Source organism: Drosophila takahashii, chromosome 2R (assembly GCF_030179915.1).
Source record: "Drosophila takahashii strain IR98-3 E-12201 chromosome 2R, DtakHiC1v2, whole genome shotgun sequence".
NCBI lineage: Eukaryota > Metazoa > Arthropoda > Insecta > Diptera > Drosophilidae > Drosophila > Drosophila takahashii.
In genome coordinates this window covers 29551322-29576626 of record NC_091679.1, presented here as the reverse complement: position 1 = coordinate 29576626, position 25305 = coordinate 29551322, and the positions used below count along the sequence as shown (strand labels likewise).

Genomic DNA, 25305 nt, shown 5'->3' with positions numbered 1-25305 from the left:
AGAGTATTTCATTTGCAATTAGGCACTTTTTGCAAATGTTATTTTGTGGGCACTTTTTTTTTTTTAATGCACTTTTTACAAAATTTTATATTTTTTATATCCGCTGTTTTGGCCACGGACACGCCTTACCAACTTATTGGTTTTAATATATATGAATCACTATATTTTTCTATATATTAATCCGATGTTAAGGCCTCGGAAACGCCCCTACCGACTTTAGCAACCTGTAGCTGTTAAAAAACAGAATCTTTAAGGTGCTTAAAAACAAAAAAGACTCTTTACTTGTCTTTTTGCTTTTATTTTGTTCAACACTTTTGTCTCTTACCTCTGGTGGGGGAAAACAATCGTGTGAATCTATTGCTACCTTTAGCTGCAAGCGTCTAGCACTTAGCAGAATCTTTAAGGTGCAGAATATCTCTGAGTCTCTTACCACTGGTGGGGGAAAACTGCAGAGTAGTCTGGCCAATTGTTCCGCAAGGAATCAAAGGCTCGAATGACCAAAATGTAAGGGATTCCTGTAATAAGGAAACAACCTTCACGTTTGAGTTCTGTATTAAAACTGATTTTATTTCATTAAGTCTTCGCTTACGTAACTAACATGAAAATCTTATGATATACTTATCTATGGTCTACGCAGAGACCACATCTGTTTGCCTGAGCGGGAACCTTATCAACGGCCTCCCGCAAGGCGACCCTTTGTACAGTGTGAGAACTATATTTATGGTCAGGCTCAAGTGGCCTGTACTTAAGATTACAAGTGTTAGCACTGCACCCTTGTAGGGTTTGAGTTACAGATCGTTATTTACGGCTCTACATCAATTTACATATTGACATGTACTGAACTCGTAAAATATTAGATTTATTATAAAAAGTGTTCTTCTTGAACACCCATTGTTTAATTTTTAGTTACTACATTTTTTCTATATCTTAATATACACTTTAAGAACTTTGATTGTAGCAGAATAAACCTTCTTTAGAGGGAAATGGTTTTGAAATGTTCAGAAACGTCAGAGTTAATTTGGCAACAATTTAAGTTAAAGGAAAATGGAAAAATGAAGTAGTAATTACTGGTCCCTCTCTTGGCAAAGCTTTTAACCTAATCAAATGCCAATTCCTTTCAATCCTGCACCTCGACAGGCATCCACGTGTTGCGCATCGTGAAGTACGACCGACAGACGCTGGCCATGAGGCGGGTGCAATCGGAGACGGTGGACACGGACCCCATTGTGTGGACGAACCAGCGCTTCATTCGCTGGGTGCGCTCCATCGACCTGGGCGAGTACGCCGACAATCTGAAGGGTGAGTGCGGCATATCGATTGCTCTTTGATTATGTGCCATTCAGTGCAGCAATTAAGGGGGTATTCTTCGGCCCGCTCTAATCCCGATTTCACCCACCTGCAGATAGCGGCGTGCATGGTGGCCTTGTGGTCCTGGAACCGTCCTTCTCTGGCGACACCATGGCCACCGCCCTGGGCATTCCTCCCTCGAAGAACATAATACGGCGACATCTCAACACGGAATTCGATGCCCTCATTTTGCCCGCACGGTAAGTTTTGAGGGGCTTAGCGACCCCACAGACCCCGAAGACCATCTAGATAACCCTGTGTGTGCGTGTGTGTTTGTGAGTTGTGAGTGTGCTATGTGTGCCCCTTATGTGAGTGTCCTTTGTGTAATCCCTCGGGTTTTTGACATGTGAATTGTGGAAACATAAGTATGTAGCGTAATACAGCGTTTTGATTAGAGTTGTCTTTGTTTTGATTGAGTTATTGCCGTTTTGTATTTTGATCCCACAACCCCCCGAGTTTATATGACTTTCCTGTTAACTGTTTTCGTTGTGAGTTTGTGTTCATTTCTGCACCTTTGTGAAGACCATATCGTTTACAGAGTATTTTTGTTTGGAGTTTGCTAGCAGGAAGTATTTCGTTACTGTGGGAGCTCTTTAGGCTTCATTTCATCATTTGTATAATCATCATCACTATCATCCGAAACATACACTCATCATTCACATTCACATCTGGCTTTTATAGATTTAGTGCTTTGATCATTCGTTTATAATCTGCTTCTTATGTGCATACTATCCATCTATCTTCTTCCACATCCCCAATGAAATGGGGCTGCAGAAATGCCAACTTCTCGTCTCATTAGATGTCATATCATGCGATGTCATATCTGTATCTAAATCTGTCTACTCGTGCATAAGTATGTAAAGGTCTCCAGCCTGTATCTTTAGATAATAATGTACTTTGTTTCGTTGTTGATCATTTGAACGTGTCCTAGACGATCTGTTAAGCAAAATAAAACCGCCCCGTAAAGCGAATCGCACTAATGGCGGCCCTCGTGGCCATGTTTCTCTCTCTTTTCTTTCCCAACCAATACCTCGATCCATGTTTATTTGTATTTTCTACATCCGAAATGCAGATACCTTATTTACTGTCAAATGGAAGAATTTCAAATGGAAGCCTCCAGACAATTGGCCAAATTGCAGGGCCACTAAATAATCCGCACGAACCAAAGAACAAGAAAACGAACATGATAAATAATCAAAAATCAAATGGGATTCATACTGTTGAGTTACTTAGCCAAGCTGATGAAGATGATACGATAATAACTATAGGGAGAGAACAATAACTGGAGCACAGCGCTAGTCATTTCGTCATTACGAATAGTTGATAGATTCACCCCAGAATTCGTAGAACTACATGTAACCATACCACAATTGAGTGCTTTAGGCAGTAAACTAGGAACGCACACATAAGAAACAAAATAAAACCAGTGTCCAAGCTTTGCATATCCAGATATCGATATTATAACGATACACTCCCCGTGGAGCGCTTAACGTTGCATTTACTTAGGTTGACTTACAAGTCAGGCATTTAATGTAGTAGAATCGTAGAGTTAAGGCTTATGTCAATGTCATCGAGGAAGGCAGATAGTACTTCGGATATTAATATAGAGCATTGCAAATGCCAAAACACACACCCTTCCACACGAGCGTCTTTTGTCACTAGGCCGGAACACCCAAGTTCTCTGTGATACAGGAGCTGTTTTCAGAGCTCGGTTAGACAGCCACTAAGCGCACAATGGAACCTTGAAGACCAATTACATGACCACACACTCGCACACGAGTCCATGAACACACACACATCTCACATTTCAGTGGTTAGATGATATAGTCCATGTTTGGTGTTGCATACTGTGAAGCGTTCTGAATGAGTTTTGCCCTGCGGTATCGAGTCGTGCTCTTCAAAAGCTTAAAAGTGTTCACTAGATAGTTTTATTATACCCTTGTAGAGGGTATTATAATTTCAGTCAGATGTTTGCAACGCAGTGAAGGAGACGTTTCCGACCACATAAAGTATATATATTCTTGATCAGCACCAATAGCCGAGTCTATCTAGCCATGTCCGTCTGTCCGTCTGTCCGTCTGTCCGTCTGTCCGTCTGTCCGTCTGTCCGTCTGTCCGTCTGTCCGTCTGTCCGTTTCTATGCGAACTAGTCTCTCAGTTTTAAAGCTATCGCGATGAAACTTTCCCGAAGGTCTTCTTTCTATTGCAGGTAGTACATATGTCGGAGCCAGCCGGATCGGACCACTATATCTTAAGGCTCCCAATCAAATATAAGAAAATTCATTGTAACTTTGTAGGAAGTAGGCGTTTTGATTCTTGACTACTTAAAAACAAAATTGAAATAAATCGAAACGCTGAATCTGGAATCCCTGGAACTGCACCGAGTGAGTATTCTTTCATCTACAAGGGTATATAAGCTTCGGCTGGCCGAAGGTAGCTTCCTTTCTTGTTTCGATTGACATAGCTTGCTTATGGCTGCGTAAAATATTTTCTTGCATATTGGAGCAGTTAAAAATGTTGATTTGACCGCAGGGCAATTCCCCTAAGTTAATTTCTTTAAGAAGTCGTTACTTTGGTTTCGCAATTTTGCAACTACAGTGTCAATTGTAAGTAAAACTTGCTTACTAAGTAGCCTATCTCTCTCTATTTCTCACACACACACACATCTACTCAAAAACATACGCAGACACTCGAAAACAAGTTCTATGTATGTGTTATCAATGTTTTTAAGTAGCTTGAACTAGTCTAACCGTTGTCATCTAAATAAGTACCACTGCATACAAATACCTTATCGATACTATGTGTGATTGGAACTCTAAGGCTTAAGAAAAACAAAAACAAAATATTATGGCTGCTGGTTTCGTGTCTGTTAGCAATGCTATTCTTTTTTCTCAAGTTACTTTTCCTTTCCTTACTTTACTATCTTTTCGGGGGTTTTTCACTCACCATAGATCTTTGATTTCTTTGTTGTTTTACGCTACGTGTAGTTTATTGCGCCATAGCGAAGCATACGAAACAAATTAAAAGTAACTCTACAACATTGATTAACCAGATTCTTTCGTCTTTGTCCCGTTTCTTTTTCCATCTTTCCTATACATATTTGATCCACTCTCTTTTGCTTTCACATCCGTATGTTTCCTCTTCAATTTCGTAATTTGGTAATCGAATCGACGGCTTGATGTTGTTGCTAACTCTGCTTGATTGTCTAACACGATTACCAACACAACGACAACAACTCAACAACAACAAACAATCAACAACAAACAATCAACAACAACTCAACAACACCCCAACGAAACCACTTTCTGTGTGTGTATGTGTGCCTGCCTTGCCTGCTCTCTCTCTCTGTCTCTATATCGCTATCTCTGCTGCTCTGCCTGACCAACCGCACTCCATACTCCATTCTCCAAATTCCAAATTCAAATTCCAAATTCAAATTCCAATCTCCAATACTCAACACTCCCGTTATCTGCCGTCTGTGTCCTGTCTTTAATGTGCTGCCTGCCTATGAAATGCCTGCTTGCCTATGAAAATCGAAAATACGTGCACATTCAACCCATCTACAACATGATATATATGATACGCCCGACAACCCGAAAACAACAACCCACTCACAACCACACACACCCACACGCATACGACCTATGCAAAAATTCGCAAATCGAAATTGCCATGTTTGTTGTGTAGAGCGACTCTGGGTCAGGGCATCCGTTCCGGTTGCGGCGTAGTGCCACTAACGGGACCCGGCGGACTGCAGCACTATGCCACAACAGATCGCCGCTCGAGCGGCAACCTCAGGGTAAGTACTTCCAACTAACTAGGCACTTGTTCTCCATAGTACTAGCTACAGGCTATAGTCCTATAGTTATTGCCAATTAAGTCTTGAATACGATAATCTAGTGCTGGCCAAAGCATATACTATATACTATGTGTCCTTATCCTGAATTGACGTGAAGCTTTTGTTGTCCTTCGGTGTCTATGTCGCAAATTATTTAAATCCCCAAGGGGAGTCAACGAGCAAGTGTTTTCATCTCACTGAAAGCCTGTTTTGTGGTCTCAAGCTTTCATCCAAATTGAAAATTCAATTTATGATGCATTTATTTTCTGAGGTGCTTGCAAGTAAGTGATATATTTTAGCTCTGAGTGCTGATAAACACGTAGAAAATGAGGAAAAATATTTCACAGCATACTTTTAGGCACCTTAACGCCCTTTTAGAGTGATTTCAAACCTCTAAATATTTACAGATTTAATAGAAACTTGTTAAAACTTAATCATAATCAAGAAAATTGTACAAGTTTTAATTAGTTAATAGGCATCTAGCGACATCACAAGTTTCACGACAGTTCCCTAGCGCACTTTTAGGAGATTAAATAAAACCTATTTAGGCCAATTGAAAACATTAATATTCTGTTTCTTTCCTTTCTTGTACCAAACAGATTTCGGCATGGAAAGGATCTCAGGTGAGATGGTAGACTGCATTCCCAAAGAATCTCTAGTAACGCCACTCTTTCTCCTTGCAGAGCTCCCTTTCTAAAGCCTTTCGGTTCAACAGCAAACCCCATCGCACCGGCGACCGCAGTTCCTTCGGGAACTCCACCTCCCCAACGCCTTCGTACAGCAGCAGCGAGGGTGGCGGAGGAATATACGCAACCATAGGCCACCAGTATCCCAATCCGCACACGAATCCCCAGCAGCAGCACTACCACCACTTCCTGCCGCCTCCGACGACGGCTCCGCCGCCGATTCCCTCGGCTGGCGGCATCTACAGTCACGGTCCGCCGCCCGGCCATCGAGTGAGTGCTCCGCCCGTGGGTGGTGGAGCTCTGGATGCCGGACTGACGGACCCCCAGATGCTGTACGAGCAGAGTCGCCGGCGCGTGAAGAGCATCAGCGATATTGGGGCCTCGACGAGTGCGGGCAGCGTGGGAGCCTGCAGCCTGGGGGGCATCTCGGCCTCCTCGGAGTCCCCCGAATAAGAGTGAAAAGCTAGCTAGATAGGATTCATGTTAACTACCACTACCAAAGATACTCAGCTGTAATCCCGCATGAAAATCAAAGACCATCCTCTCCCCTCCCCCTCAGAGTCCAATCAATTAACCTTCCCAGCTGCATTTGAGCTTAGGCCCTGTGAGCAAACTCAATTATATTCAAGTCAGTGTCAGACCCACCTACAAGATACAAGCATTCAGCAGATACAGATACATATGCGTCAAGAAATACAAAGTAAGCGAGTAATCATTTGATCAAATCAGATAGAACTACGAACTATATGCTAAACGTAATTAACGACATAAATATTGTGTAGACTAGGCTCTATCCGCAGGCAAAAAAAAAATAAGAAAAGAATGAACGATAAAAACACTCCACCCCGAACTCAAACTGGAATAGTTTAATCAGTCGCGTATATGTAATTCTAATTGTAATTGTAACGTGTAAAGTTAGTTCTAAACCGAGTTAATATTGAGAGGCACGTCGAGTCGAAAGATACTATACTCACAGAATTATAAGCCGATGCAGACACTGGAGGTGCGATTGCAATTTAGATAAATTGAAATTATTTTGTAACCGAAACTATCGTAGCTAAGCAAATGGAAACGGAAAACTATTGAATTAAATTTGATAAGCCGCGAAACGGCGGCACTTTGTAAATTACGGTAAGCCCTAAGTAACGTTCAATATCGCATGGTAATGGTAAAAAAAGAAAACAGAAACAGAATCAAATATATGGTAATTACAAACGCACTCCCCGAAAACCCTCGCACAACCAAAGAATGTCAGTCAGCCCGCTTTATCCGCCAATCTATCAGTATCGAAGAATCCCCGAAAGCGTCAGGGTATTATTAAGCTGACCAATTTAACTCTAGACCTATGACGAACAAAAACTATCGAATAAACCAATGATCAAAACTCTGTTGTAATCGCAAGCCTGTTTATTGTGTTCGGGGGAGATCCCACCCGCTAGATGAGCAGGACCTCAACATATTGCATTTTCTCGACTCCAAAACATTTCACCTTCACCGAGAGTCGATGTGCCTCCTGGGTTCTTTGTGGTTCGGTGCATCTCCTTGCAGATTTTTCCACCTCCATCTCCTCCATCCGATCGGATTGCTAACGTCGATCGCTGTCATTATCGTTCCGAGGACGCCGAGTGGTGTGCGGACGACCCTTGGGTTCCGGATTGGGCTCCGCCATTGCCAGGGTGCCCAGGCTGCCGATGAGTCCGAGGATCCCGAATACCAGGAACAAACTAAGCCACTTCATCTCGCTCGATGTTGGATGCAAACTGCTGGCCGATCGGTCGCGAATCGAACGTTTTATGGTCTGGCGCCCAGCAGATCGGCGACGATCTGCATGCTAATGAGGGGAACAGCCGTCAACATCGTTTACCATTGCCAGTTGTTTATGTTCGCAGATCGGCCAGATAACGCGCCAAATTGAGTTGTAAATCTAGCGCGAAAAATGGGCGGACATACATTTAGGTAATTAGCTCCATCGAACAATTGTTCCCCCTGCAATTGAATCGCAGTCACATCTCATTGTGGGACCTCTAATTAAAAACGAATTCGCTTTCGAACGATCAAACTTTATACATTGGAAATTTATTAGAATCGTTTCGGAGAAGTATTGGACAAATTTCTTTCCTCTTTGTTCTTGTATACAGAATGGGCTAAGCTTTACGATATCGAAGGCAGTCTAGTGCCAAATTAAGATCTATGAACAATCATTGGTGTTTGGTACAAATTGATTACTTGGTAAAGTGACAAAACAAAGCGAATTTTCACGAAAGCAAACATTTGAAAACACGGACGAGATGATTTCATAAACAAAGGTATACAAAAACATGTTGGGGTTTGTTAGTTATAATATAAAATCCACGAGCACTTATCGAAAGTGCTTTAAAGAAGGCCACTTATATGGCGAATGATCTGCTAAATCTATTATTTACAAATATCACAATGAGCTGGCTTTGGCAGGTCCCCTCAGAATCTCCATTGATCTGCGAAGGGCGGCGGACTCAGGCTCAAGTTTTGCTGGAAAAGTTGGCCGAGTTCGTTCATTTCCCGCTCCCTGCGCAGCTCCTCGCCCACCTGCTGCCACATGGACTCGAATCCATTGTCATAGGTGGCCATTGAAACGTCGCCCTCGCAGGAGCTGTCTTCAAAAACAAAGGAGTATTCCATCTGGTAGTCGCACATTTTCAGGTTTATTTTTTCAAAGCTGAAAGATAGAGAGATTCAAATGGTTAGCTATCGATTGGGAACTATTGTCGTTTGGCGCCAACTATCGATTTGGGTTCTTATCAAACGAAGAGTCGGAACAGCTGATCCCATTGGTATACAGAATGTCGCGAAAGAATGTCTTAAGTTTGATCAACACGATCGTGGGCAACTCGTAAGTTTAAAACTAAAAAGCTGTAGAAGGTTTTCCACAAATTTAAATATTATAATAACCTTACAGTTGCAAGTGCCCCGCCCACTCGCATAATTATGGTTCAGCTGCTCCAATCGCCTTCCAAACGGGTCGCATGGAATACGCCTTCGAGGTAAGTGGCTAAAACTTGGACTTTGGATCACCTGCAGATAGCAGATTCTCATCTCCAGACAGACATTCAAAGTCTGAAGCAGATAGTAATCTGAAATCTAAAATTACTATAGCCTGCCCCCTTGAAATGCATATGAAAAAGTTATCAATTCAATTCCATTTGGATAGTTAAAAACCACTATCTGCTAAATGAAAACTATCATACGGAAGGGAGATTGCAAAATAATTACTAATTACTTGATTTTTCTATAAAAATGATTTTCTATGATCTATGATTTTCATAGAAATTAATTATGATCTCATATATATTAAAATCAGCACCACCCATCTACTCTAATCTACTCTATATGATGGACTAATTTTTCTCTTATCTGAACTAGGTCGTACTGATATCATCAATTGATTATAATTATCATATCCCTTTCCCATTTAACAGATGTCGGCCTCAACTGTTCGCTTTGGACCCGGAGTAAGTGCCGAAGTGGGAGCTGATCTTCGCAACCTGGGAGCCCGAAAGGTTTGCCTGGTGACGGACAAAAACGTGGTGCAGTTGCCCTCTGTGAAAGTGGCCCTGGACTCACTCGCCCGTCATGGAATCAACTACGAAATCTACGATGAAACCCGGGTGGAACCCACGGATGGCAGCATGTGGCACGCAGCGGAGTTCGCTCGTCGAAAGGAATTCGATGCGTTTCTGGCCATTGGCGGTGGATCTTCTTTGGATACAGCCAAGGCAGCCAATCTGTTTAGCAGTGATCTGGAGGCTGAATTTTTGGACTATGTTAACTGTCCCATAGGCAAGGGCAAGGAGGTGAAATCTGCATGATAATAACACTAGAATGAATATTAATAATTTTGAATTTCCCATAGATATCTGTAAAACTGAAGCCCCTGATTGCCATGCCCACCACCTCGGGGACGGGCTCTGAAACCACTGGGGTGGCTATATTTGATTACAAGAAATTGCATGCCAAAACTGGGATTTCCAGCAAATTCCTAAAGCCTACTTTGGGTAAGCACTTTAATTCGATTTAATAAATACTAGCGCACCATAATGAAATGTTTAAGAACTTTAGAAACTCAAATCGAATTCAATCTAAATACCTTCAATTTAAAACTCACTAAATTAATTTCTCTCACTAATTTTTGATTTTATAACTTTAGCTATAATTGATCCCCTGCACACCTTGTCCCAGCCGGAACGAGTGATGGCCTTCGCCGGCTTTGATGTTTTCTGTCATGCTCTGGAGAGCTTCACGGCGGTGGATTACCGGGAACGAGGTCCGGCGCCCAGTGATCCCAGCTTGAGACCCACATATCAGGGCAGGAATCCCGTGTCGGATGTGTGGGCCCGCTTCGCCTTGGAGGCGATACGAAAGAACTTCGTGGACGCCATCTACCAGGCAGACAACCTGGAGGCCCGATCCCAGATGCATTTGGCATCCACGATGGCGGGCGTGGGCTTCGGCAACGCCGGCGTTCACCTGTGCCACGGACTTTCTTACCCGATTTCCGGAAATGTAAGGGACTACAAGCCCAAGGGTTACGCCGCGGATCACGCTCTCATCCCTCATGGTCTTTCTGTGGTGATCAGTGCTCCGGCGGTCTTTGAGTTCACCGCTCCAGCTTGTCCAGAGCGGCACTTGGAGGCTGCCCAGCTGCTGGGCGCCGAGGTGCGGGGTGTTCGAAACTCAGACGCCGGTCGTCTTTTGGCGGACACTGTACGCGGCTTTATGCAACGAGCTGGCATCGAAAATGGCCTCCGCGAGCTGGGATTCTCTAGCAGCGATGTGCCCGCTTTGGTTGAGGGAACCCTGCCCCAGGAGAGGATCACTAAGCTGGCACCCAGGGCGCAGACGCAGGAGAATCTGTCGCAACTCTTCGAGAACTCCATGGTGGTCTATTAATTTGGTGGTCTATTAACTTACCCACGCTCAACTGGTTCGCTTCAGGAAAAAGTGTTAAACTAACGGTTCCTGGTCTACAAACTGACCATGCTTGAGCTTTTAAAATTCCAATATAATAACAGCGCTTACCAATCTTAGAGTGGACCATATACTTTTGTGTGTACATATATATACCATTAAAAATCCCATACAGAATCACTGGAAATTTGATTCCTTTCTGAGTTTCTGTTTACATTATGGACTTAATGTATATTCAGCATTATTTTGTGGTCTCTCTTTTGGTCTGGCATTCGCTCGAGAGTCCTCTGCTTATAAAGTTTCAGTTAGTATTTCTATGCTGAAAAGGAAAGAGCAACGCTGGAACTTGGAATATTTAAAAATATTTACAATACGTAGCTAATACAAAGCTTGACATCTCAGCATCGTATGTACAGCACAAAAAGGTTTTATTTTTCCATTTTAATTTAGTAATATTGCAGATTTTGGACATGCGCAACTACAAACATGAGTATTCATTCATGTTTAAATACTCCGATTACGGCAGTAGATTTATTGGAATGCCCTACGACAGGGACTTTGAGATAATGTGGCAGCAGATCGGTGAGGAGCTTCGTTCCAAACATAACCGATTTGTGGGCATGCCCTTCGATAGCGGATTTGAACTGATGTGGCGCCAAATTAGAGATGATTTGAAGCGGGATCAGGAGGTAAACGACTTTGCACTCGCCTTCCAGCGAGACTTAACCCTCTACGTTGAGGAGGAAGGGGATGTCGGACCACTTGAGTCTTTTATTGAACGCAGATAAAATATATTCAATTTTATTGAAAGGCATGTTATTGTTAAAAGTACGTATGTATGTCTATTAAGTATGCATTGTAAAGATTACGATCGGTTTGGTTAAAATAATTTATTGTTTTCGGAATTGGTTTCAAAGTCGAATGCGTCAAGCGGTTACTTGAATTCGATTGGAAAAAAGGTAATAAAAAAGACTTAACATAGTTTATGCAATAATTATTTCTCTCATCTCGTGATCAGATTAAAAATCAGACGTCATTCTAGGGAGTCTTCTAACCGTTTGCTACACAGACTCGGATCTAAAACCCTTACTACTTTCTGCTCCTCTCGCCTCGTTTCTCAGTCCCGACGTGGCACTCAGTTTAGAAACCCTAATGTTTTTAAGTAATTTACGCTCGGTTTGAATTTTGGCAAAATGGCACTAAATCTTCAAGTTGTTCCCGAAATTCTCATAAGTATATATGGATGTGGATATGGATAGATTGGATTGGGTTGGGGGCAGTGGTTCGATAGGTTGCAAGTCCGTTGCTTTCGAAACGGTTGCTAATCAAACGCATACTCAAAAACCCACCTCTACTTTCTAGGCGGTATAGGCTATTTCATGGACAAAGGATTGGTTTCCTAGTATTCTTCTCCCTCTTATTTGGATTCAAGTATTTCTCAGTTGTTGCTTTGTTTCCTCGCACTTTCGCTAATACTTTTAACTGCTCCTCCTGCTCCTGTTTCATTTCATTCTTGTGCTTGCGTGTAGTCAATTGTCTGATGTGATTTTCCACTTTTTCAACTATCAATAAACTTATAAATTAGAAAAACAGCGCAACTCGTTCGACCCGGAACTGCTGATTCTAGGTGGACTTAGACCTTAGACCTGGTTGATGGGCGCATATCGGTGCACCTTGGGCTGCTTCAGGTGCTTGGGCTGTTTCTGATCCTTGGCGCTGGTGGGCTTGACGATGTCCTCGCTCAGCTTCTGGTACACGAACGAGTTCTTCGAGGCCAGCAGGGCCATGCGGTAGCGTTCGCCGCGCTTGCGCAGCACCACGTAGATCACGCGGGCGATGGAGAGCACGATCATCAGGAGGCAGAAGGACACGATGATCAGTGGGACCACCAGGTCGTAGGACAGCTGGCCGTGGAAGATCATCTTCTCGGTGTATTCATCGGACTCCTCGCTTTCGCTGTCGAAGCCCAGTTTGTCTGAAGGGGTAAAGCATTCGGTTATATTATGTAAATCCTCCCATAGTTAACTCAAGATAACTCACCCAGCAGGAAGCGATCCCGTGTCTCCTGGGACATGTCCACCTCCTCCGCCTGGACACCTTCGTCCTTCAGCACTGGCTTCAGTTCCTTGTTCACAAATTTGTCAAAGGCCTTGTCGGCCTTCTTCTCGGCCTTCTTGGCCTCCTCGAAGCGATCGTCATCATCATCATCATCGTCCTCATCATCGTCGTCGTCCTCGTCGCTGTCATAGTCGCTGCTGTCCTCATCCTTGTCCTCGCCACCATTGTTTAGATTCTCCTCGGAACTATCGTCCTCGGGCTTCACCGTCTCAGCGGTGACCGAGCCCTTCATGATCTCCTGCATGCCCTTCAGCCGGCTCTTGTCCAGCACACTCTTGTCCAGGACACTCAGCAGCTTGGCCTCGTCCTCGTCCAGCTTCTTCTCGCTCTCCTTCAGCCGCTTCTCCAGCTTCTCCTCGGCGCTGTCGGCCTTCTTCTCGTCCAGCAGTTCAGAGCCCTCGGCATGCTTGCACACCTCGTGGGCCAAGGACGCCCATCCGGCCTGCGCCTGGGTCTCCAGCTCCACAATGGTGGCATCGTCCTCCAGATTGGCCAGGACAGGCAGACGCCTCGGCGTCATCTGCATCTGCAGGGTGACGTAGCTGATGAAGTCCTGGAAGTCGCGGGTGCACTTCAGCGGATTGTTGGTGATGTCCAGGGAGCGCAGGTTCTTGAAGCTCTTCACATCCTCCGCCGAGATCTTCTTGATCAGATTACCCGAGGCGTTGAAGCTGCGCAGGCTGTCGAAGATCTTGTAGCCCTTGCCCATCTCGCGATCGGAGAGCAGGGAAGTGAGCTCGCAGTCATTGACATCCAGGGAGCGAAGCTGGTGCAGCGGAAGGAAGAGGCGGACCGACAGGCGGCTAATGGGATTTCCGGCCAGACTCAGCTTGGTGAGCTCGCCGTTGTCCATGAAGATCAGGTCGTCCATGCGCGGAATCAGATTGTTGCTCAGATCCAAGTCGATCAGCTTGTGCAGCCTGGTGAAGACCTCACGCGGCAGGTGGTTAATGTTGTTCCAGGCCAACTTCAGGGTGGTCAGGTGCGGCATGGTGGAGAAGGCCTTGTGGCCCAGCGGACCGATGGCACAGTTGGAAATGTCCAGGTAGTAGACGGTGAACTCACCACTGTAGCTCAGGAACCCATCGGTGGGCAGTTGGCTCAGGCGGGGATTGTCGTTCAAGCGGATCACGTCCAGTTCCGAGTTCTTGAAGAACAGCATTCCCGAGATCTGGTCCAGTTCGTTGATGGACAGATCGATGTGGCGCAGGCTCTTCAGCGTGAGGAACGAGTCGGGCTGGATCTTCCGGATGCCGTTGCCCTTCAGGTTCAGGTTGGTCAGGCCGGGCATCTTGTCGAACATGCTGTGGTGCACCTGGACGATCGAGTTGAAGCTCAGGTCCAGCTGCTGCAGATCCTTGGTGCCGAAGTGCAGATCGCCATTGAAGGTGTTGTACTTGAGGTGCAGGATGGACAGGGTGGTGCCGTTGAAGATATCGCGGGGCAGCTCAGTCAGCGAGTTGTAGGAAAGGTCCAGTTCCTCCAGCAGAGTGACCTTCTCGAACGCCTTCTCGGGCAGTTTCTTCAGGCTGTTCTGGCTGAGGTTGATGTAGACGACATTGGTCAGCTGGGAGAAGGCCTTGGGACTCAGCTCCATGAGGTTGTTGCGCGAGAAGTCCAGCTCCTCAATGCTGGAAGACTGCAGAAAGCGGGTTAACAAGATCTTACAGATTATAGATTAGAGAGGTTCAAAAACCTACGTTCAGCAGATAGTGAAGGCTGGACATCACGCTCAGGTCATTGCCCGAAATGGTCAGCATGCGCAGCTTCTTGTTGCCCAGGAAGGTATCCGGATTGATGATGGCCAGACCCACGTCGGTCAGGTTAAGAGCATACAGCTCGTTCAGGCCGTGGAAGGCGTCTTGGTGCAGGTACTCCAAGGTGCAGTTGGCGATCTTGATCGAAGCCACGTTCTTGAGGCCCAGATTCAGGAAGAACTTGGGGCCCATCAGGATGGGGTACTTGGGACCCACATTGGTCACCACCAAGTCGGTGATGTCCGAGCCGAACTTCTGGATGCCGGTGTCGAGTCTGAAAGGTATTTGGATTGTTAATTAGAGTCTTGGAGTTTGAAGTTTGAATTAGACTAACCTGCTGCAGGTGGCCACCAGATAGCTGTTGACATTACGGGCACACTGGCAGAATCGCGGGCAGGGAACGTCCTCGCTGAAGACCACCTGCTCATCATCGGTCAGCAGATCTTCGGAAGCATCGTCCTCATCATCATCTACATCCTCGTCCTCATCGTAATCATATTGAGAGTCGCTGTCGATGTCATTAGTACTTTCTTTGGTCTTCTGGTCGGAGGTCTTCGCCTGAAATGTAGATTAAGTAAGTAAATTTAAAGATCTCTCTCTCAAGATCTCAAGATCATACCTTGGGCTTCAAGGAGGCGGATTCCACGATGGGCTGCAGCTTGGGATTGCTCTTGGCCTTCTTGGGACCCGAGGTGGTCGTCTCCGAGTCCTCGTCGAAATAGTTGTAATCGTCGTCGTAAGCGTAGTACTCGCTGCTGTCGTCACTTTCGGTGGAGTTCTTGTCGTCGGCGGCGACCGTCGAGTTGAACATCTTGTTGAAGTGCGGATCATCGGCAAGGGCCTGGCTGTGCTTGGCCGCCTCCATTAGATCCTTGAGGGCCTCCTCGGTGAGGGACTTCTGGGTGGCCAGGGGCGTCGGCTTCTTCTCGGGACTCTTGGTGGTCGTCGTCGTCTCCACGGGAAGTTCCTTGACTTTGGGCGTGGAGATCTTGGGGCTCACCTCCTCCTCGCCGGAGCTCAGCTCGTTTTCCGTCAGATCATCCTGGACGTAGTGGATCTTGTTGCTCACGGCGCTCGAGTGGCTGGCGTGGATTAGGGCCAGGCTGAAGGCCAGCAGCAGGACCAGCCTGCAAGTCGACTGGCGACCCATTCTCCTGTAGATGGGCAAACTGCAAATGGACCAAGAGAGAGAGGAATCAGTGACTTGTACTCGTACAGTTGTGGCCACTTCCAAGAAACGGAACAGAAAAAACAGACGACTCACAACTCACAACTCACAACCTAGTGGAGCCGTATCTTATCGCTAATTGCCGGAGCCAGATAAGCAGATATACGTTTATTGAATCAACAACATTCTGGCGAAGTGGCCGTGTATTCATGGCTGGCCCCAGAATACGCACGTCGTATCACCCATTTCCTCCAAAATCACCGATCTGCATGGCGAAACGGTGAGCCATGCTGACACCCCTGATTAGCACCTTGGCACCCGGGGAGTTGACATCATTGGCCAATGGCCATGCTAATTTGGTCAGTACACCAAGCCGAATCCACAAGTTTCCAAATATTTGCTCATCGTTTAATGGCAATTGTTTCGTTTTACTAGTTGCCCCGTTAGATATAATGATTCTCTTCGTATTTTCGTCTCGTTACTCAGAGTTTGAGCGAAATCAATTGGCACTTTCTACCATATCCGTAAGGTACTTCCCTTTTCGGAAAAGTACTGATATGGCAGCTATATATTATAGATATGGAGATGCGGAAAGTTGATGCCTCACTCGATCAGATACAGAAACGCTGACTCTCGGTCTCAATTCGAGTTTTGTCTGTCGTCAGCTGGAGCTCGTGGCTTATTTATTTGGCTTTCGGTTTGTTTGCCCTTTGATTACTGACGACGACTGGCTAACGAGTGAATTAGGTAATCTCATTCTACTCCTGAATTGATTCGAGTAGGGGAATCCCCACGGAGCGTTTCTTGACGCCAATTAAGAACTCGTTTGCCAGCTCGCTGATTCTAAGAAATTCCCAAAACCAGACTGAAAACGCGACGATTCAGGTCTCTTATACAACTAACCATTTTTTGGAATGCATTTTCCAGACATTCGATGTGGATGCCCCCTTTGAAAGCCCGCCTGTGTTTGCCTTCGTTTTCATGGCAAAACAAACACATAATTCGAGACCGTGGCTCGCCGAGTGGTAAACAAAGATCTTTGGGTATTAATGCTTTTCGTAACCAGGCAAACGACCCGGGATCGCCGTAGATCGGAGATCGGAGACCGCCAGCAAAATGCAAAGTGCGCAGTTAACGCGGCCAGAATAGATCGCATTTATTCCAGCCAATATGCAATATGGATACGGGGAACATACATATCGTATCGTATGTTGGAGCATTTCATTAGACCCCACAAAAACCGCTTAGCCAGCTCTCTGTGTTTGTGAGTGGGTGTCAAGTTGGCCTGGCCACAGAAAACCGAAGGGAAAACTGCAGTCTCGAGACCGCATTAAACGTGTTTAGGTCTTTCGGCTAACACATTTCATCGAGTCACGAAAGACAGACAGCGCTTTTTGGCTCGCTTTGAATTGCTTTTGGTTTTGGTTTCGGTTTTGGCTTTGGCTTTAACTTTGGCCAAGGCGCCGCCGACACTCCGACCGACCATAATTAATTCCATTTCTGTCATTGCAGCGATCCAATACGATCCAAACCGATCCAATACGATCCGATGTGTACACAGATGTCCGCTCGAACTGGGCTATCCGAGAGATTGAGACGGAGGCTCCGTTCAAGTTTAGAGAGAAACCGGTAACTGGCACTGGCCATACTTGTACATGTATGCAAATACGTTTTCCACTCGGAAATTCGTGAGTCAGCCAATTCATCATATACTACTGTCGCTATCTACGGCTGTAAAGATTAGAGCTGTATCCTTCCCCCTCATAAATCGATCGATCCCCCGCCAGTAAATATAGCTGAGTGCATTGTAGTGTCGTGCATCTAATTAGCTGAGACCCAAGGGGGAAATGCTTTCCTGAAACTGTTTCTAGAACACTTTGACATTCGATCGCGATAGACCCTGATCTCGCCCTGTTATACCCAATGGCCCCGTACTCAGCGTAACCCGATACGGAAACATTTTGGATCGTTTTGTTAAAACTTTAGAGGCTCACTTCGCCCGAGTGTCGCCTAACAAACCGATTTCAAATCGCGAAACTAACTGAGATTTGTTAAAACGTAAGGGTCTATTCAATTTATTATTATATTTTGTTTTGGCTTCGTCGCTTGTTTTTTCGGTTTTTAGTTTATCAACTGGTTCACAGACATGTGGTCTTGGCTTTGTCAACAGATTCGAGTTATGAACGATTCCCATGAGACCCTGCAGCCCACATTTGTGTATCAAGTTACCCAGAAATGTCATGTGGATTTAGAGAGCAGATGGGGCCCGGCTATCGATTGGTGCATGGGTGCGTCGATCGGAAATTGGAAACTGGGTGCGACCCCTGGCCAGCCGATATATTATAAATTATACTCGTATGTTACCGAAAAGAAATGGCATTCCTGCGGAGCGATAGCAACGGGATCAGCAAGGTCAGCTAAAGAACCTCGGCCTACGTTATCGAACTCAGGTAGTTTCGCCTTGACTCCGACTTAAGATCAACGCACAAAAATGTCTCTGGCAAATACCCAGAAATACCCAAAATAATACATTCATGCTACGGATCTCCGAGTATCTGAGTATATGTGTGCGTGGGTGGATAATGATCGAGCTGTCTGCTGGGTAAAAATAGCTGGCGTTAACAGGAAGTGAAACGAGAGGAACGGACGTGTAGGTAGAATATTGCATTTTTTTCGGGAACTCATCTCCGTCCCTTTTAAGGATATCGATCCATGGGAAGAGCGAGACTGACTGAACGGAAATGCCTCAGCTGATGCCTTCATTAGGGTGGCTCAAACCCAAAACAATTCCATCCGGTCTAAATCTGCGGATCACGACGCCGTCAAATTTGTTGACCGATTCATTAGCATCACGAGTTTCTGCTGATTTTTGAGATTTACGATCATGATTTCTGCTTGAAAAACACACCACAGACCAAGAGTTCAGTACATTAGAGTGGCCTGTATCCTACTCGGTTGACGCCATTCCGGAATATTATTTCTGCAACGTTAATTTTTGCCAGCCAGCCAGTACAATGGACGAAATTGCCCAAGGCGGTCACATAAAAAATATACACAAAAGTATAAAAAATGCCGACATTTGACCACACACCAGCACGCAGTCGGTAAAAAAAAAAAATGAAAAAAGGGGGAAACTGTTGGCTCAGAAAGATGGCCAGACTGGTTTTTGGCTGGAAATTGCCACTCGCAGCAGATGTGTGAGCCAAGTTAGCCCGGTGGCAGCCAAAAGTCAGGCAGATGACTTTACGAGTTACGAAAAATTCTTGCTAAAAGCCATTTCAATTCGCTCAAACTTAAACATTTCCAAACGTAGCTTCTGTAAAATAACCGATTGTGTCACGTTCAAGTTGCTTGAACTCTCTGCAGAGAATGTGCGCTATTGGAAGCAAAATAAACTCATTAGGGTTTACGTAAACAATTTAATCGCAAAGGCATTTTACATTGTAATGGTATATTGCTGGTACAATCAATCAATAATGCAGTTAGATTATAGGAAATGGTAAAGCTAATCTAAAAAGGTCTTATCTGCTTAAAAGGAAAGAGTATCGCTAAGTCAGTTAAGTAATTGAATTTCTTTTAATTTTTTTTCATGCGGTGAGGGTTTAATTTTGCAGCAGCTGCAATTTCCTATAAACGAAGCGACATTTCTTAAGACCTTGCCAAAACTTGTCGTTAAATAATACCTCCTGATCGATCGTACTTAAAATTTCAACTTGTTCGCTGAGTTCTTTGCCGATAAAGTGCATTCGCTGTTATCTGAGGGAGGTCCCTGCATGGGTATTCAGTTATTAAAAGTGCCATAAATTGATTTCAGCCATTCGGATCAGATGTTTATGCCTGCTTCCTCGCCTGCAATTGCCCTTTGTTTGGATCGAACAGAATCGTATCGGGTGTATCGTATATATAGCCCTGATGCTGAAGCAGGAAGCGAGGCATAAATTAAGAACTTAAGGAGGCGGTGCGCCTGGGAAACCGGCTTTCACCTGGCGGGGGCGGTTCATTAGCGATATCTGTATCGCTTTTTGCCTCTCTGACTTCCAGCTTCCGACTTTTAGAGTGCTGGATAATGCGACATTAGAAGCCTGGCTGACTGGGGCACGACTTTTCTGCCACCAACAGCTGAAAAGCGCTTTTCATTGTGCTTAGCCGACGGAAACCTGAATTTGTTTACTCAACCAAGTGTGATTTTCGAAAAACTAAACACTTTTTTCCGACCTTTTTGCTCTAAACTTTGCACTCGAACGAGGCTTTGTTGACAATAACAAAGGCGTTTTGCCATCACGTATTGGTTATCGGTCGAACGAGCGCCTCTAGAGACGAATGTCTGGAATTGTCAACCCGTTGAGCCATCTATATATTTATTAAGTGTCGAGTGCTAAGCACCCAGTATTGAAAGGCACTGATCTCCGCTGTCAAAAGACCTGCAATCAGCTTTTGTTCCTATTAACTTAAAGGCATTAAGAAACAAAGGTTTTTGTTGTTGGGTCCTTGTTTAATTATGTGAAATAATAATAAATATAATTAGCTAATTTAATTGAAACTAAAGCATTATAAATGTTTATAATCCCATTAAGTTCCTGGAGCTCGACCTTTTTTTATCAAATGTACTAGGAAAACGAATTATTAAATTCGATCTCTTCAAATAGTAAGAAAAGAACTCATCCTTGCGTACTTCTAATGTATTCTTCGTTTTAAATATACATTTTTGGCATGTGTAGGGCATAATACTCCACTATTTTATATCATTAAGGGTTGGAATGACTGCAACCGGCCTCCACCAACGTAGTTGGCCACGTTCCATGTGGCAGGCCGCATTCCGAGCCGCGAAACCGCTTGCATAGCACGTAAGCACACACTCCTCTGAGTCACTTCCAGTTCCAAGTCTCTCTGCATTTCATTAGCCCGCCAATGGGTGAGTATCCAAGCCCAAAGCCGAGACCCTGAAGCCAAACTTTGAGGCTGTGAAATCGGCTTAAGGCCTGGAGATCTTGAGTAATGGTCAGACCAGAGCAAGTCAAGGCAATCCCGCAAAGGGGTTTAGCATCCAACGCCCAACTGCTGGGTTCCGAAAGTACAATTGCAAAAGAGGAGAAAGTTGCAGCCGAGAATAGGGCCAAAACACTTCACCATTTGTCAGCTGCTTTCTGGTGGTACCACCGAACCAGCGATGCCGATGACTAATGTTTTATGGCAGAAATTGATTAATGCTAATGCCACTTTGTCCGACTGTCAGGCTTGATCGATTAGATTCAGGGTTAAGGTAAAATGTCAACGCAATGTGGGTGCGAAATATGCGGAGCGAGCGTCATGCTCAATTGAGCAGTGAAAAAACTAGCTGCCAGAGAGAATTGCATTCGGCTTTCCCCCGGAGGTATGGGCATTCAAATCCCATTCAAATGACATCATTGTTGGCCAAAGCTGTTAAAACAAAGCAACCTGGATCGTTAAATCACTCAAAAATAGTTTACTTTTCGCTGTTTTCGTATGGCAATCATGTGCCAAATAAAAGCTTCTAAGTGAGCCAGCGAGCAAAGCAGCCGCATTGCGCATACGCCGCATGTGCCGACACTTAAGTTCTGTGTAAGACACGGAGCTCCAAGTTAAATTTACCCCCACACCCAGATGATCGGAAAGACTGGTTGATTGTTTGGCTGGGCTTAAGTGCCCAACTCCAGCTCCGGCTGGCCATAAAAGATGTGTTTAAGTATTCATAATTCGCCCTCCACGGCGTAGTCGTAAGTCTAAAAACTCGTACTCCGGCCAATTGCTAGCCATGAAACCAGAAACAGCTAGAGCGGAGAGTGCTGTGACCTCATTAACTCTCGGTGGAGCGAGGCAAAGTCTCAACTGGCCCCGTGTTTGCTTTTTGGGCTCTTTATCTGTACAAATAGGTGGTTAGGTACGGCGGTACGGAGGTTCCTATGTGGAACCGGCTTATGTTGCGATTAGATAATGCCCCCCGGAATTCATCAGCCGACTGGCGACAGCCTGACACATTATATGTGTCTGCCTGATCCTTCAGCGGATCGAGTGCCCTGCCCAAGAACAATCCAAACCAAGTCGTAGTCAAGTCGAGCTGGGGCGAAAATTTGCATACAAAATCGCTTTCCAGGAATTCACAGTGCACTCCTCTGAACTGGTTGATTACGTCTGGAAAATCGAGTCGCACCTCAAAATCAAATGAACGTGTGTTTATTGCCCAGATCTCGGTAAATAATTTGTGTGTGCGATGTACATTTCATTTAAATTCCAGCTTCGTTCGCGCCACAGCCAACGGAGATGGTTATAATAAAATCGGCTAGCATTAAAATTGAAAATCGATTGGAACTGGTTCTGAATTATGCATAGAAATAAATTATTTATTTTTGGAGAATTTTTCGTGGCTGTTATCGAAGTTCTGGTCTGTGATTAATTGGGCCCGATACTAAAGGAAGCTCTCGAAGCCGATTAAACACGAGCGAGGGGTATGGTGTATGGTATGCTATAGGTATGCTATAGGTATACTACCCACAGTGTGACCTTTGGAGCTGTAAAAAACTCAGCTTTTCCAATAGCTGGCTTGCCCGTCTTCCACCATATAATAGGTGGTATATGCAAACTGCGATCATGGTCGGACCTAAACTATATAGATTTATCTCTCCGACTGTGACAGTTGAGTATGTTGTGCTTTTTGCAGCAGAGCGTTCAGTTTGTTATGAAGGTGACTTCTTTTTGAGTAAATGCATTACCGGTTTCTTCACCCCTTTCCCTCTCGTTTTTCCCCTGATCGCTGGCTCACACAGATACGACCGACTACATACACAGGTGTAATCTTATCTACCTGGTGGCTTTTGTTGTTGTGGAAAGCCAACGCGTTGTCTCTTAACTGTTTTTTCCCCTGACTGTTTGGCTTTCCCAGTGCATTTGCCTTAAATTGGCTTAAACGCTTTGGTTTTTTTTCACTATAATTGGGGTAGGGAACTTAATTGGCTCGACTGATAAGCTTGAAGAACTTGAACCAAAAGTATGATCGCTTTGCTTGCAGAATTTATCGAGATAATTGCGACTCAGGTTTAAAATTTATATGTCACCACAGCGAGCCAATATACTCACTCTCACACACACAAGAGCAGCTGCAATCGAGGCGAGAGAGTATGGGTTTCGGTATGTTTTTCGAGATACGCCAGGTAAAGATACATTCACAGGTAGCGCACTCACACTTGTGGAGAAGGAAAGATACGCTCGGAGAGCGAGACGACTGCTTGATTGCAGGGGTTCGACTAGTGTTATCCCACTCCCACCCGCTCTTTTGAATGACGAAACATTAACCCTCGCTTGCACTGCACTTTTCTTCCCGAAAAACCCCCCACTCCCATCGATTCTACAAGTCCCAAAATCCCAAAACTCCGACTCATGAACTAGAGATACAATTCGATATCCAAAATCCAGATCAAAGCCCCAAGAAACTCACCTTATAAGCGGTCTGCTTGCAGACAACTGGTCTCTAAGTGAAGCGGGGTAATCCAAGAGTGGTTTTTTGATCGCTAGAAGAAACACATAAACTTTAGTGGACTGGCACACCGGGGTTTCAAGTTTTTGGTCCGGCACTTTTTCTTAATTTACGACTTGAGACGCTGATCACGTGCTCGTTCGTTAATTCCGCTTGCTTGTTTTGCTTTACCGAATCGATTGATCGTATGGGATAGCTGTCTACTGTAGCGCGTATTCAACACCTGTTGAAGTTTGAAACTCAACTGAGCTCAACAAGTTGTTGAGTTCGCAGTTTGAAACCAGTGTTACCAGACGAAAATGTTGCTTTCTTCCTAAAAAATCTCAAAAAGTCGATACTTTCCCCCTAAAAAATCCCGCGAACTCTTAGACGAAACTCTTACTACTTTGTGAAACTCTTTCTTACGCTCTTACGCTCGCTCTGCAACTCTCGTTTAGACCTAGCGATTTGATTGCACTTTAAGTTGTTTCAAGATCAACAACTACAAGACATTTCAGAATCGAGAAAGTCCAAATAAAATCTATTAATTTTAATAATAAATTAATTTTAATTGTAACATCAATACAGTGGACGCAATAGAATATTACAAATTATGGGCATTATAGGCTCTGCACACAGCCGTTTAAAATCGCTGTTGCTTAACCCGAAGGTTTGAAAATAAAATAAAATAAGACCACAGTTAAGTTAAAGCACGTATATTTTTTTTCAGTGTCCTGGGACAAGAAGCGAATACACCCTCCGCAGGTAGTTAATGTAGAAATAATATGTAAGATACATGGGCAGTTCTGTAAATAAGCGCTAGATGTCGCCACGAATCAATTCAATAACTGGTATGTAAAACAAAAGTATAGTGGGAGTCAAGTTCATGTAAAACATTTACAGTTGCCTACCTAGTACTTAACTTAGTGGCGGATACAGGATTTAATTGTGGGGGGGACTTTTGAAACACGTTTTTGGTTGCCTACTTTTTGAATGTCACATTTCCATGTACTTTTTACTCGTGGGAGGATTTATACCCAATGCCCCTCCGCATCCTAAACTTTTTTTGTAAAATAGAAGCCGCTAGATCTTTTAAGAAGATGATCATTTAACGAAACAAGGATAGATTCACAACTTTTTTGTCGTTTTAATATAAACAAATGCAGCCAAACATTTTATTTTAAATAAAACCATTTAGAAACAGGATTTTTATAACCTTTACAAAGCGACCGTTAATGCCCATTCGCATTTTCTGCCGGGTCATAAGGAGATGTACCCTTTTGTGCGAGCGATCCTAAACTGCCAAAATCGTATCGCGAATAAATGAAAGTCTTGCTGCCAAAATTGGTAACTGGTCAAAACCGCGTCTGGATGCGGTTATTGTAGCAGTTGAAATTGTTGCTGTTTCTGTGGCCGCTGTCACGCAAACGTCACAGTTTTCAGCCTTAGCCTCCGAATGTCTGGCTGTCTTTTTGCCAGCCGATTGCCAGTTGACAAAACATGCGCCTGCGCAGTTTTCGCCTTCACATGAATATTTTCTTGTGAAAAATCTCAGCTTTGTGTTCAACGGTCGTCGCTGTTTTTGCAGCAACATGGGCGTAATTGAAAGTGGGCGATAAAGGGATAACTAAGTGGACCTCAAAAATATTTTCAAACAGTTATTAAGAACCATTGAATTATTGCCCAAAATAAATGCTATTTTATTATTGAGTATTTAAATACAACCCCCCTTCGATTCCGCCACTGCATTGGGCATGAATAATATCGAAGCAAATCGAAAACGAAATTCAATGGGGAACGCAGTTTGCAATGCCAGCACCAAATGCAGCAATCCGCCGCCACTTGGGCGCTGATCGATCTGTGCAGCATTGCAGCATTCGAGCATCGGAGGATCGCTTTGGCTGGATGATGGGAAGACCTGATGGCGTTGAATGGCGGCCATTTGATTGGTGCGTGCCTGGCATCGCAAGAAGATTGCCG

General features: G+C 44.6%; 6 protein-coding genes across 13 annotated transcripts in view; 3 read left to right on the top strand and 3 right to left on the bottom strand.

Moving 5' to 3' along the window:
* Liprin-gamma (liprin protein kazrin) overlaps window positions 1–7265 on the top strand; it is a 49899-nt gene extending 42634 nt beyond the window's left edge. For all 6 annotated transcript variants that reach the window (XM_070213541.1, XM_070213539.1, XM_070213540.1 and 3 more), the window contains 5 exons: window positions 1138–1299; window positions 1403–1547; window positions 5034–5145; window positions 5784–5807; window positions 5868–7265. In XM_070213541.1, coding sequence (XP_070069642.1) covers window positions 1138–1299; window positions 1403–1547; window positions 5034–5145; window positions 5784–5807; window positions 5868–6323 — 899 coding nt within the window. In that variant the 3' untranslated portion in view covers window positions 6324–7265. The remainder of the gene's footprint in view (window positions 1–1137; window positions 1300–1402; window positions 1548–5033; window positions 5146–5783; window positions 5808–5867) is intronic.
* LOC108064784 (uncharacterized) lies at window positions 7256–7650 on the bottom strand. The gene has a single exon (XM_017152484.3). It carries the CDS (start codon window positions 7606–7608, stop codon window positions 7456–7458), a length of 153 nt encoding a protein of 50 aa, XP_017007973.1. The 5' UTR covers window positions 7609–7650; the 3' UTR covers window positions 7256–7455.
* Window positions 7651–7924: 274 nt separating this feature from the next.
* pgc (polar granule component) lies at window positions 7925–10945 on the bottom strand. 2 transcript variants are annotated; one of them, XM_017152482.3, is made up of 2 exons: window positions 10818–10945; window positions 7925–8565 (listed from the first exon to the last, which is right to left on the bottom strand). In XM_017152482.3, exon 2 carries the CDS (start codon window positions 8541–8543, stop codon window positions 8328–8330), a length of 216 nt encoding a protein of 71 aa, XP_017007971.1. In that variant the 5' UTR covers window positions 8544–8565; window positions 10818–10945; the 3' UTR covers window positions 7925–8327. The 2 variants fall into 2 exon arrangements, with proteins under 2 accessions (XP_017007971.1, XP_070069644.1); XM_070213543.1 differs by lacking the exon at window positions 10818–10945 and adding an exon at window positions 10395–10413.
* Window positions 8664–11006, top strand: T3dh (Type III alcohol dehydrogenase). The gene is made up of 5 exons (XM_017152478.3): window positions 8664–8739; window positions 8806–8890; window positions 9326–9700; window positions 9760–9901; window positions 10054–11006. Exons 1-5 carry the CDS (start codon window positions 8690–8692, stop codon window positions 10794–10796), a joined length of 1395 nt encoding a protein of 464 aa, XP_017007967.3. The 5' UTR covers window positions 8664–8689; the 3' UTR covers window positions 10797–11006.
* Window positions 11007–11084: 78 nt separating this feature from the next.
* LOC108064781 (uncharacterized) lies at window positions 11085–11798 on the top strand. The gene is made up of 2 exons (XM_017152480.3): window positions 11085–11220; window positions 11276–11798. The coding sequence occupies exon 2, from the start codon at window positions 11285–11287 to the stop codon at window positions 11600–11602; it is 318 nt and encodes a 105-aa protein (XP_017007969.2). The 5' UTR covers window positions 11085–11220; window positions 11276–11284; the 3' UTR covers window positions 11603–11798.
* Gp150 (glycoprotein 150) lies at window positions 11600–23621 on the bottom strand. 2 transcript variants are annotated; one of them, XM_070213537.1, is made up of 7 exons: window positions 23518–23621; window positions 23308–23380; window positions 15309–15858; window positions 15024–15247; window positions 14633–14963; window positions 12855–14571; window positions 11600–12789 (listed from the first exon to the last, which is right to left on the bottom strand). In XM_070213537.1, the coding sequence occupies exons 3-7, from the start codon at window positions 15837–15839 to the stop codon at window positions 12455–12457; spliced, it is 3138 nt and encodes a 1045-aa protein (XP_070069638.1). In that variant the 5' UTR covers window positions 15840–15858; window positions 23308–23380; window positions 23518–23621; the 3' UTR covers window positions 11600–12454. The 2 variants fall into 2 exon arrangements, with proteins under 2 accessions (XP_070069638.1, XP_044251724.2); XM_044395789.2 differs by having other exon boundaries at window positions 23308–23598.
* Window positions 23622–25305: the final 1684 nt, after the last annotated feature.